At 41.0% G+C, this 13,732-nt stretch overlaps 1 protein-coding gene across 1 annotated transcript; it reads right to left on the bottom strand.

Annotated features, from left to right (window-relative positions):
- Positions 1 to 9,591: 9,591 nt before the first annotated feature.
- Positions 9,592 to 12,467, bottom strand: LOC110505837 (thyroid transcription factor 1). Its single transcript, XM_021585292.3, has 2 exons — positions 11,851 to 12,467; positions 9,592 to 10,991 (listed from the first exon to the last, which is right to left on the bottom strand). The coding sequence occupies exons 1-2, from the start codon at positions 12,215 to 12,217 to the stop codon at positions 10,324 to 10,326; spliced, it is 1,035 nt and encodes a 344-aa protein (XP_021440967.2). The 5' UTR covers positions 12,218 to 12,467; the 3' UTR covers positions 9,592 to 10,323.
- Between the last annotated feature and the right edge of the window lie 1,265 nt (positions 12,468 to 13,732).

Genomic DNA, 13,732 nt, shown 5'->3' with positions numbered 1-13,732 from the left:
TCTGTTCTTTGGTCTGATGAGTCCAAATTTGAGATTTTTGGTTCCAACCGCTGTGTCTTTGTGAGACGCAGAGTAGGCGAACAGATGATCTCCACATGTGTGGTTCCCACCGTGAAGCATGTAGGAGGAGGTGTGATGGTGTGAGGGTGCTTTGCTGGTGACATTTTCTGTGACTTATTTAGAATTCAAGGCACACTTAGCCAGCATGGCTACCACAGCATTCTGTAGTGATACGCCATCCCATCTGGTTTGCGCTTAGTGGGACTATGATTTGTTTTTCAACAGGACAGTGACCCAACACCTCCAGGCTGTATAAGGGCTATTTGACCTGGTCTCCACAATCACCTGACCTCAACTCACGAGATGGTTTGGGATGAGTTGGACCGCAGAATGAAGGAAATGCAATAAACAAGTCCTTCAATACTGTTGGAAAAGCATTCCAGGTGAAGCTGGTTGAGAGAATGCCAAGAATGTGTAAAGCTGTCATCAAGGCAAAGGGTCGCTACTTTGAAGAATCTAAAATATATTTTGATTAGATGAACACTTTTTTTGTTACTACATGATTCCATATGTGTTATTTCATAGTTTTGATGTCTTCACTATCATTCTACAATGAAGAAAATAGTTTTAAAAATAAAGGAAAACCCTTGAATGAGTCAGTGTGTCCAAAATGTTAACTGGACCTGTATGTATATGATGTTGTATATAGACATTATTGACAGTATATGAATATAAAATGTGTAGTTGTAGCAGTAGTTATATAAGATGAGCCTTGAACAGAATACAGTATATAGATATGAAGTGGGTAAAACAGCATGTAAACATGATTTAAATGACCAGTGTTCAATGAATATGTACATAAGGTAGCAGTCTCTAACGTGCAGGGTAGAGTAAGGGGTAATACTACTAATAGTGACCAAAGTTCAGGGCAGGGTACTGTGCTGAGGTTAGGTTGAAGGGTTGAGTTTGGGGTTAGAAGGGTTAGCTAACATGCTAAGTAGTTGCATGCTAAGCTAACATCCTAAGAAGTAGTTAAAAGGTACTAAGTAGTTGCAATTGACCTGGCATGAATTGTAGTAACATAATATGTTTTGCTCTAAGACCAGGCTGTACAACACCATGCATGGCAACGCGCCTCCTGACAGTTTGAGCGGGCTGACGCACCTCTTATTAATAAACACATTCCCATACCTAGCAGCCAGTTTATACTTAGACTGTCATCACATTAAAAGCTATGCCAAAGGGATACTCCAAAATTCAACAAATGTAATAAAAATTACAAGCATACATTCATTCCCCCAGCACCCCACCCCACTCTATACAACTTTAATGTCATTCCAATCTCAGCAGACCCCACCATGTGAGCCTCTTCAGAAGCAGGATGTGGAATGGAAGAGGGGCCTAGTCCCACATGGCATGCTGCTTCTCAGCTGTCTCAGAGCAGACTGTAGGTGATCTCAGTCGGACTGCCGGGCCACAGAGAAATGTGGCTAATTAACGTATGTATCAATGAAAGCCTGTGATTGAGATTCTGCGCATGACCGCAGCCTCATTGACAGCCACGCCTGCCTGACCTGGACCTCGTGAAGAGCAGCAGTAGCTCGTGTCTGTTTGTTAAGCAAGTGATGTAGCTTTGCATTCGCAACGAACGAAAAATAAGTCCTATTTAACACTCTTGATGTTCACTATCAACGGAATACAACATATTATATTTAAATTTGCTTTGATTACCATTTGATTATTATAATAAAATAACATTAAATGTAGTATCTCCTAATGTCTGCTTATATAAAGGCTACTTCATTCCTGATGTATTTAGAAGAGTATGTCCATGCAGGAAATCGGGTGCTCCGTTCCAACAATGACCCATGAAATCAGGGCCATTTCCCTGCACATTTTAATGGCCATTTGAAAATAAAAACAGGAATTGTCAGTTGCGGGATAATGCATTTTCTAACCCATACAACAAAAAACATTTCATTTCTCCTCTCCATCCGCTCCTCGCCCATTCAGGATTTTGACTGATTGCAGCTAGAGTAGCTTAGACTATAGCCATTAAAATAATAATGTTCACAGAAGAAACAAAACCAAAATGAAAAACAAAGGTATAAAAATGCGTGTTTTTGTTCCTGTCAGGGGGGGGGGGGGGGGGGGACTCTATTCAGCCGGGCTATAAAGGCGCTCTGCGATGCATTTCATTGCTGCAACAATTATGCTGAAAAGGTCAAGTACAGCATCTTGTATTCAGCTTTGCATGACAATGGTCTTTCCCAATGGCACCCTATTCCCTACATAGTGCAATACTTTTGACCAGAACGCTATGGGCCCTGGTAGTGCACTGTTTAGGAAACAGGGTGCCATTAGGGACGGAATCAAGTTGTATTTCACTTCGCAATTGTCCCTCTGGTGCGTTGTTCACACAATTGCTTCAAAAACCAGATAAATGCAGGACAATTAAAGATGTTTTGCTACCCGTTTGACAATAAGATTTAACAGAGAGGAGGTGATTGCAGTTACAGTGTAATTGTCCTATTTGTCATGCACAGTAAGCAAGGAATGTTTGCTTGGTGTGATGTCAATTTAGAATAACTCTTAGCGAGGAGGCATGAATTAAGTCATTTTTACAAATCCTTCCTTATTCAGAATTACATTAAATGTATTGTGTAAAACTGTCTATCAGAATAGCAGACAAGCACAGCAGAGCTACAAAACCGTCAACAGCATTGCATTCATCAATCATCAGTCTGTCCACACAATAACTCAGACGCACATTAATAGGCCTATTCTCTACATTATCTGTTTATCAGATCTGCATAAACCAGGGCTCTCCAACCCTGTTGATAGGGAGCTACGGTCCAGGTTTTCACTCCATTCCTAATGTAGCACACCTGATTCTAATAATTAGCTGTTTGGTAAACTGAATCAGGTTAGTTAGAACTGGGGTTGGAGGCAAAACCTACTGGAGGATAGCTCCAGGAACAGGGTTGGAGAACCCTGGCCTAAACCCTATAAAAGTGTCCACAAACCATTTTGCACATCGATTGACTGTTTACCAGCACGAAAATATATTGACTTCAAAACACTGATTTGTCAAAAATCACATTAATCATTTGAGTCAGACCAATGTTTCCTTGTGCCATGCAGACGCCTATAGTCTACCTACAAATATCATTTAAGTAGATTGACTTCATGATTTACTATAGCAGTTTTTGTTGTTTTTAGAACAGCACCATTTGCTGTAGACAGGATGTGCAGACTATTAGATCCCAATGACAGTTGAGTAGATTCTTCTCTCTTTGGAGTGACATAAAATATGCTTAGATTTTAAGTAGCATTCTGGAGGATTTCGTCTTCATGGTTTTAATTAAATTAATGTTAATCATCACTGCACAGATATATAAATACTTTAATGAGTATATACAGTACCAGTCAAAAGTTTGGACACACCTACTCATTCAAGGGTTTTTCTTTACTATCTTCTACATTGTAGAATAATAGTGAAGAAATAAAAACTAGGAAATAACACACATGGAATCATGTAGTAACCAATAAAGTGTTAAACAAATCAAAATATATTTCATATTTTGTTTCTTCAAAGTAACCACCCTTTGCCTTGATAACAGCTTTGCACACTCTTGGCATTCTCTCAACCAGCTTCATGAGGAATGACTTTCCAACAGTCGTGAAGGAGTTCTATGCTGAAATTTTGATATGATGTAGGCTAAAATGTTAAATTATTTGTGCACTGGGCTAACAAAGAGTTTATGTAGGCTACATGAGTAAAAGGCTATAACAAAACGTATTATTTTCAAAAAACGAGTAGGCTTATCATTTTTGTTTAAATTGTCTTCAAAACAAACATTGTTCGGTGTCTAGCAAGACTCGTTATTGATCTCAGTTCTAAACAAGGTAGACATCGCCTAGGTAGACATTGCCTAAGAAGTTGGGCGGCCGGTTGGGGTACCTGCACTCATCAGGACCTACATCAACCCACTTATTTACATCCTCCTCCTGATTGATTTATGAGCCAGCTTGGATTTTGAGCTTTTAAAAGATATCTGAAGTCAAATGCGTAAAAATATCAAGCTTTAGGCCAAATAGTATATGGCACTTTCCAGAACATGTGAAAATTATGTTGGTTTATTTTAAATGCCAGTTTGTTAAAGCTTTGTTTACCAAAACTTTTTCTGTTCAACTTTCCCTGATTGTAAATGCGTGTGAAAATGGCCAAAAGTTGTAACACTTGATTTAATTATCGATTGAGGAGCAAAACTTTGATGCGTTGGGGGACAATTATGCTTTTCCACTCAGAAGTTAACCCCCCTTGATTAGCATTGGATGGATGTATCATAGGTCTACATCTTAGTCTGAAGTTAACCATTCTAACATTCTCCCTCTTGTTACTCAACTCAAATATTCTCAACTGAGGTGATCTTCTGGCTATAGTGCACTGACAATTTCGAAATAGTGAGGTTACCACACAGGTCATATAGGCTAGGCTGTCTTAAATATAGTATTTCATTATATAGTGTTGCATTTTAAATGAGAGTAAATAAGGGAAACAAACACTTAACTCAAATACACTACATTGCCAAAAGTATGCAGAAACCTGCTAATCAAACATCTCATTCCAAAATAATGGCCATTAATATAGAGTTGGTCCCCGCTATGTAGCTACAACAGCCTCCACTCTTCTGGGAAGGCTTTTCACTAGATGTTGGAACATTGTTGCAGGGACTTGCTTCTATTAACCCACAAGAGCATTAGTGAGATGTTTGGAGTGATTAGGCCTGGCTTACAGTCTGCGTTCCAATTCATCCTAAAGGTGTTCGATGGGGTTGAGGTCAGGGCTTTGTGCAGGCCAGTCAAGTTCTTCCACACTGATCTCGACAAACCATTTCTGTATGGACCTTACTTCGTGCACAGGGGCATTGTCATGCTGAAACAGGAAAGGGCCTTCCCTAAACTTTTGCCACAAAGTTGGAAGCACAGAATCATCTAGAATGTCATTGGATGCTGTAGTGTTAGATTTCCTTTCATTTTAACTAAGGGGCCTTGCCCGAACCATGAAAAACAGGCCCAGATCATTATTCCTCCACCAAACTTTACAGTTGGCACTATGCATTGGGGCAGGTAGCATCCGCCAAAACCAGATTCGTCCGTCGGACTGCCAGAGGGTGAAGTGTGATACATCACTCCAGAGAATGCGTTTCCACTGTTCCAGAGTACAATGGCGGCAAGCTTTACACCACTCCAGCCGACGGTTGGTATTGTGCATGGTGATCTTAGGCTTGTGTGCAGCTGCTCTGCCAAAGAAATCCCTTTCATGAAGCTCCAGATGAACAGTTGTGATGACGTTGCTTCCAGGGGCCGTTTGGAACTCGATAGTGAGTGTTGCAACCAAGGACAGATGATTTGTACGCAGTACGCGCTTCAGCCCTTGGCGGTCCCATTCTTTGAGCTTGTGTGGCCTACCACTTTGCAGCTGAGCCGTTGTTGCTCCTAGACGTTTCCACTTCACAATAACAGTATTTACAGCTGACTGGGGTAGATCTAGCAAGGCATGCATTTGACAAACTGACTTGTTGGAACAGTGGCATCCTATGACGGTACCACATTGAAAGTCACTGAGCTCTTCTGTAAGGCAATTCTACTGACAATGTTTGCTATGGAGATTGCATGGCTGTGTGCACGGTTTCATACACCTGTCTGCAACTGGTGTGACTGAAATAGCCCAATCCATTCATTTGAAGGCATGTCCACATACTTTTGTATATTTAGTGTATGATTGCCTTGAAATTAGGAACTAATTGCTTTTGGGTTGATGGAGATCTTGGGACGATAAAGTGGGGAGGACTTGCCAGAGTTGTACAATGTGACCGTCTAAAGACAAGCCTTAAAGAGAGCGATGAGAGCACACACGCTTCCAACAAATAAGTCATTCTAAACAGCTACAAGCCCAACACAAAGACCACACACCGTGCTACAGATATGGTAATGTAAGCCTGAGCCTCTCGGGGCTCTTCCTGAACAAAACAAAAGCACACCAACAAATACCTAATAGAACGCTGTTCTGTTCTATCTGATGCTGCTGAAAAGATGTCGCTTGAAAATGTCCCGAATTGTCACTTAGTTAACGTTTTAGGTAAATGGTGGGACTATAGCACCAGATCATAATAAGAGCGACACGGGATTCAATCTCTCTGTAAATTGAAGAAGTTAAGGAAATTTGGGGATTTATCTTTTATTGGGCTATAATCATAAATCCGTTTAAGTATTTGTGAAAGATTCAGACTTCCCTTTAAATGAACAGTGCAAAATCTCAGCCAAATTAATTTCCATTCTGGGATCGGCGACAATTGTGTCAAATAATTTGTAAGAGTGCTCCAGTGTGATCACTGAATAGTAGCTCTATCAAACAATGTATTGAAATTGACAATACATTGGCATGTATTTACACAATACCATTATGACCAATCAAGTATGGATAGCCTACTATGCTAAGTAACCTACATAATCAAATTATTGGTAAATGGATGGATTGTAATAAAGAAAACTTCATTCGTTTGCAGAAAACCACCAGTTGTCATTTTACCCATTTCGCAGGTATAGGCTAAAACGGCAGGTGTGTTGAAAATGCATCTCATGTGCTTTATATTTTCCTTGCTGGCAGCCACAGCCAGCCACTGCACAAAGATGAGAGCGCTTGTAGGTAGGTAGCCTATTGGGGAAGAACAATTCTGGGGGCTAGAGGTTGCAAGATATAATATCAAACATTACATGCAGAACAAATAGGCACTGCAGAAGCTGAACAATATCGTTTATATAGAGAATAATCGACGAAAAGCTATATTGATTGATTTAATGACTCTTATAAATGAAAAGTAGAGAGCCATTACAATCAGTGCCTCTTTAAAATCCACGCACACTGCTGTGCTATGTGGAGCAAAGTCTCCACAGTAAACTGGACGTCTGGTGTACTGTTAATTGCGTTGCCCATTTCTGAATTTCGATTCGTATTTCAGTCTTAGTATAAAACAAAGCTTACTCAAAACGATATTTAGAGATAAAGTGAACGGTGTTGATTGGTTAAGATTTAAATGACATGCAATGACGGCTGTAACTGAGCCAATAGATAGATAGATACCAGCGACCTGTTGTTGCAGACAGGGCAACACCACTGCACCTATGCCATAATGGTACAGCCGTTGTAATGGGACGCTACTATTCACCTCCCCTCGATGAAAGCTCGCGCTCAAATAAAAAAATAAAAATGGCGACCAAGGGCGTGCTTCCATCAATGGCTTGCCAAACTAAACGCGCTGCAATGTAAAGTCCAAATCAATAAGCTATATTGAAAGTCAATTATTTTTTCCATGAACGATTGCACAAAATAAATTGAGATAACCATACACAATCTGAAAATATTAGGTTTAATATTCCCTTTAGATCAAATGCAAGGTATATGAACATGGAGCCGTGGACTAAATTTCTGTCACAAATGTTTATAGCATAAATATGTGAAACATTATAACGTAAATATAATGTCTAAAGTGGGCCTAATGCATAAAATAAAGAGCACGAATGAGTAGCCGTTTGCGTCATATTCGTACTGAAATAATGACAGTATTTAGGGGCCTGGTGCAGTAAAGACTAAAGTATTTTGAGAGCTCTTTTGGTTGTTGTTCAATAGCTTATGTTTTGCAGACTTAGGAAGGAGCACGTGTGGCTATTCATATATTGCCTAAGCATAAAGACCACCAAATATCTGCAATTCCCAGAATATCACAGTAACATAATAATAAATATTATTATAATATAATTATTAAAATAATATATAACAATATACACTGAGTATACCACACATTAGGAACACCTTCCTGATATTAAGTTGCACCCCCCTTTTGCCCTCAGAACAATTCAATTCGTCGGGGCATGGACAAGGTGTGGAAAGCGTTCCACAGGGATGCTGGTCTGTTGACTTCAATACTTCCCACGGTTGTGTCAAGTTGGCTGGATGCCCTTTGGGCGGTGGACCATTCTTGATACACACGGGAAACTTTTGAGCGTGAAAAACCGAGCATCGTTGCAGTTCTTGACACAAACCGGTGAGCCTGGCACCATACCCCGTTCAAAGGCACTTAAATCGTTTGTCTTGCCCATATATCCTCTGAATGGCACACATACATAATACATCTCTAAATTGTGTCAAGGCTTAAATATCGTTCTTTAACCTGTCTCCCCCCTTCATCTACACTGATTGAAGTGGATTTAACAAGTGACATCAATACGGGATCATAGCTTTCACCTGTTTTGTATACTCAGTGTATAATACCATACTATCAAAATAGTTGCAAGTCCTTTACATTACAACTAAATTACAAGAACACAGAGTTCGTCCCACACAATGGGCCTATGGGCCCGTCCCACACAATGGACCTATGGGTCCGTCCCACACAATGGACCTATGGGTCCGTCCCACACAATTCATTTGAAATGTACCATTTATATGTTAAAACATTCTCGAATCAATTAAAAACCACAAAATATCTTCTCCACCGCATGCAAATGCTAACTTGACGAGCCAGGGCCGTGTCATCCCACTTGATATAAGCAAATTACATTAAACTTCTAAAATGAAAGACTGCACGCTATTTTCATTTCAACCCCAGTTGATTTATCGATTATTGATAAACGTATGCTTAAATCAAATAAAATGTTATTTGTCACATGCGCCGAATACAACAGACCTTACAATGCTTACCTCTGATAAGAGACGACGATTTGTCTTGCGAAGTTATTTGAGAAGAATACTGTTGTTTGGCAAGGGATTTGGTCGATAAGACGTTCTTTTAGTCAGCGCGTGTTTGATCTCCAGGGTTAAAAAGAACGCTTCGAGACCTCACCTAAATGACTCACCCAAACCAGAAACAGGCAGAGAACGTAAGAACGCTAGGAACCTAAGGGACGCCGAGTGCACACAAAGACCTGGCCTGAGTTTACCCAGCGTGATCCAAGTGAGATAGTGTGTACACAATACACGATTTGTGAGGCGCCGCGTTGTGTAGGAACGGCCACAGAGTACCACGAACCACATCTACAGACAACCGTTGATTGTAGCTATAATAAACGTGACCAAATAGCCTGGAATTGGGGTTAAGCTCTTTCAGGCAAAAGTTAGCATTAGGCTAATAACAATTTAGCCTACCTACACAGCAACACTTAGTAACAACGATTTCGATCACACCTGGTCAAAAAGAGGTTTTCATTAGTCGTGCATTGCTTAAAATCCATTATTGTGTGCAGTTAACATAATAAATAAGACAGCAAAAAATGATTTCGGTCTAAATTGAGACTTACTGAATTGACAAGCTAAAGTGGACTATAGACAATATCATGCATTATTATAATTAGAATCATCATCTTTATTATTACTACTACAATAATAATAATATTATTTTATTATTATTATTATTATTATTATTATATTAATTTTCTACAGGTAAAGGCCTATTCGTTTTCTGAAAATAATTTGACAAGGTTTCTCGTAGGCCTATGTATTCTCTGAAACAGTATACAAAACAATTTCAATAAATGGATCTGAATGAATTTTATTATCATAATTTATTAATAGGATTGTTTGGCTGTATTTAAGTAATATCTATCTATATAAGTTACAAGTAAATAAAACGTACAAATACCGATGGAACTCAAAGAACCAACCACAAACCATTAATAGCGCTAAAAACTTTGTACAACAGATTGCTAAAAACTATATATTCAATTCAAACCTTTTACAGAAATATATACAAGCTACGTTTTACATTAAATTCTATTATAAACCAGAGCCTTCTGTGAAAAAAATTGAAAAGCACCCACAGTTTTTCTATTGAGATCTTTAGCCCAATGACCAACACACAGGAGTAGGGCCTATGACCTCTTGATGTAGGACTAGCCCTGTATAGCTTCAGTATAATTTACAGAAATAAGAAATCCACCTTCAAAGCGAAGATTGAACTCGCATATCCTCATAACTTCATCTGTCGAGTTTCTTTCGTCTCCACTTACTGTCCTCATATCCAATTACATTTTAGAAGAGCATGAACTAAAATTCACCAAATGGTGTTGTTCAAAATGTACACAAAGTACAATTGGTTTGTTTGTTTGCGTGTCTGTTGAGTGACTTTGCTGAAAAAGCTTTGAGAGCAGTGTTGTATGTGTGTTTGTGATCATAGTTTGTCTGGCTGTCACCATGTCCTGCCATATAACAGATCACCATGTCCTGCCGTATAAACAGATCATCATGTCCCGCTGCATAACAGATCACCATGTCCTGCCATATAACAGAGCAGAGCACTGCAGGGCCGTCCCGTACTCGGCGCTGGAGGAGTTCAGGTGAGAGAGGCCGGCTACCTGGGTCTGGAGAGACGGTGGGCTGGCAGAGTGTTGTGCTAGGTCTGGAGAGTGATCTGCACTACCCACCTGTTGGCTCTGGTGCTGACCTAGGCCTGAACCGTTACTGGACATGATCATAACATTGGCACCTTGTTGGTGGTGGGCCTGTACAGTAGTGGTGGGAGTGTGGGCACTGCCTTGGCATGGCTTGCCGTCTTTCACTAACACAGGCACAGCCACCCGCCGAGGGGAATGCTGCTGACAGGAACTACTCTCCTGTTGCATCTGCTGCTGCGACACTTTGTCCTTCGCTTGCCTCTTCATTTTATATCGGTGGTTCTGAAACCAGATTTTGACCTGGGTCGGGGTGAGGTGGATCATGCTCGCCAGGTGTTCTCTCTCAGGCGCCGATAGGTACTTCTGTTGTTTGAATCGCCGCTCGAGCTCGTAGACCTGAGCCTGAGAGAATAGCACGCGCCTCTTCCTTCTCGGGGTGCTCGAGAGCGGGCCCATGCCTTTCCCCACGTCTACTAGCGAGCCAAGGCTGCCCATACTGCCCATGTTCATGCCCGAAGAAGAGCCCATGAAGCGCGAGACTGAAAGCAGAAATAGGCCATTGAGATGATAATAAAACAATAATTACATTGCTTCAATATTTTAACCATAACAATACATAATGTGAATTAATTTAATTTAAAGCGTATATGTCTATTGCGTTCCTTTAAAACAAAGGCTAACATGATCATGTAATCATAGTTATGTCTCCTAATGGAACAATTACTTAACCATAATTTGTATTTGAACTGAATTATATAGTTTACAAAATATTTGAAGTTGCATGATTGATTGCCATTAATTTACCTTGCAATCTGAAGAATAATAGGCTAATAAATCATTCGATTATACACCCCCACATGACAGGTGCATGAAACCTCTGTAGCCTACTCACAATAGGGGACAAATCAGCAACAGGTGTCTTTGTTATATCTTCATACACCCTCGTGACATTAAAATACATTTTTATGAATATATCACAAACTAAAACAGTTCAATTAATTAGCTTTCTTTGAACCCAGTCCCCTATTCACTGGTGAACATGGTAGTGTTGGGTAGACTGGCAAAAAGGCACAGCACGTTGGGTGACTAAACTCAATAAACCAAACACTCCAAGGTAAACCGAGGTATAGGCCTAATAAATATCTGATGCCAGGTGCAAGGTTTATTTTAAATTGACAAATCAAATCACTCCCTCTTGGTGAAAAAAATATCATCATTCATGCAAAAACAAGCAGAAAAACACTAAAAAGTTGTAATAATTTCCATGACTCACTTCAGTGCAGACCAGAGCGTATGGATCTAGTGTAGACTAGCTAATATGATAATGCGCTAACAAAAGCTATACGCTCACCTGTTCGGCTTCATGCAGAGTAAAACTCAAAGGTATAGCCTACTTACTCGTGGAGAATCGCGGGTCTGTGTTGGCTCCGTACCAGCCAGCAGCCGTGGCGCTGCCTCTCATGCCGTCCTGGTAGGGCGTCAGGTCGCTCATGTTCCCCAGGTTGCCGTTACAGTAGCCCCCCATTGCGGTGTGTGACAGCTGGGACACCCCCGTCGCAGTCATATGGTATGCCGCGGACACCGTCCCGTTATGGCCCATGTGGTGCTGCTGCATCATCGCCTGAGACACCTGCGGCTGCCGGTACGACGCGAGAGGTGACCCCAAGTTGTTATTCTCCATACTTACTTTCTTGTAGCTCTCCTCAAGAGGACTCAAGATATCGGAAACAGAAAAAGGAGTCGTATGCCTAGGGCTCATCGACATTGTTCTTGGGCTGTTGGAGAGGGGAGAAATTAGAAGGCTAGGCAATCTCTCCTGTTTTTTTTTGTTGGACCAAAGCCCCTCTTTCTCTCTGGTTCCTGTTGTCTCAACGTCGATCCTTGCTAGATGAACACGTAGGTAGGAGAGTCGCCTGAAGTCCGCCTTAATTGCATTGAGTGGGAGCTGAGTTGAGCTGGGCTGAGCTTGGTGCTGCTGGCTTTCGTTTGTTTTAGCAGGGTGCCAGGTTTAAGCCAGAGGCGGGGCATCACCAACTAGGGCAACAATACAACGCAGCTCTATCCTCCTCATTGCATCCAAGTCATAATTTGACTTACGTGTTGGGCAAGGTACAACATGAGCTCTGCAGCTAGCCTCCCACAATACCATAACCAACTTGCATGTATATGCATAGGCTATTAATGTGTATTATAGGCTAGGCTATTGATATCAGGCTACTGTAGTAGCATTAGGTCGGTGGGTTATATATACTGTCGTGTGTGTGTTGTCGTTGACAGTATAATGGTAGCAGTGGGCACAGGCACCACAATGCATTTTATTAACTGTAGTGGTGTTTACTAGGACCTCTTGATGAAAAGGGGCCTAGACGGACTTGAGAGTCTCAGAGCTGGAGAACCCACTCTGCATGCTTACCAAATGTCATTCTATTCCCTATTTGGTGCACTACTTTTGATAATGTTTCACTGTTGCTGGTCAAAAGTAATGCACTATATAGGGAGTGTTCGTGCCATTTAGGACACGGCCTCTGTTCTCTGAGAAAAGCTTGAACTAGTGACTTTTAATGGGCGTAAGAGGCTTCTGGTTGATTGCAGACGTGTTTTTGCATTATGCTCGCATCGTACTCAGACATGTAAAAGTGCACTTGGGAGGAAAATTGACGGATAAGTAAATAAATACACATCCGCGTGTTAAGTGGCAGCGCGTGAATGATTACCCCCTTTTCTATTTTATATCATTGTTTGGGCTCGAGGAGAGAGAGAGCTGTGAGAGCAGCGTGTCGTCCTAAATCCAAATTCAGATGCTCCACTTGTCGTCTCAGATCAGAAACCCATGAGCCAGTCAAAATATAATGCTTTTCAGGAGAGACCCTAAGGTAAAGTTAACGGCGCTCAATTGAAGTAGCCTACCTCTAGGCCTACTCTCCTTCTGCAACAGAAGTCAGGTAGGGAGGGAGAACCACACCAGGCCAAGTAACCCTCCTCAGTGAGCCGCCTCTCGCCCTGATGCTCAAGGAGACATAATATTCTCAATCAGGTTTCTCTTGGCTGCGTAAAAGTCAAATGCGCTTTGCTTTCTCTTCACCTTTCCAATGAAATGTTATTAAAACACAATCCTGGCATGACCTAAACGTATTTGCTCGTAATTTGAATATTGGTAAACGATTTTCATGTCAAAGGAAGGAATATTTGCTATTTGCTATAGTTCCAGTTACACGCGCTTTTATACAGGTCAGTATTTTGCTCGCTTTATTCAAGGAGCATGACATAAATGTTATAGCAA

The sequence above is a fragment of the Oncorhynchus mykiss genome, chromosome 25, assembly GCF_057628025.1.
Source record: "Oncorhynchus mykiss isolate SJ-2025 chromosome 25, ASM5762802v1, whole genome shotgun sequence".
Lineage (NCBI taxonomy): Eukaryota > Metazoa > Chordata > Actinopteri > Salmoniformes > Salmonidae > Oncorhynchus > Oncorhynchus mykiss.
This window is presented reverse-complemented; position numbering and strand designations above follow the sequence as displayed.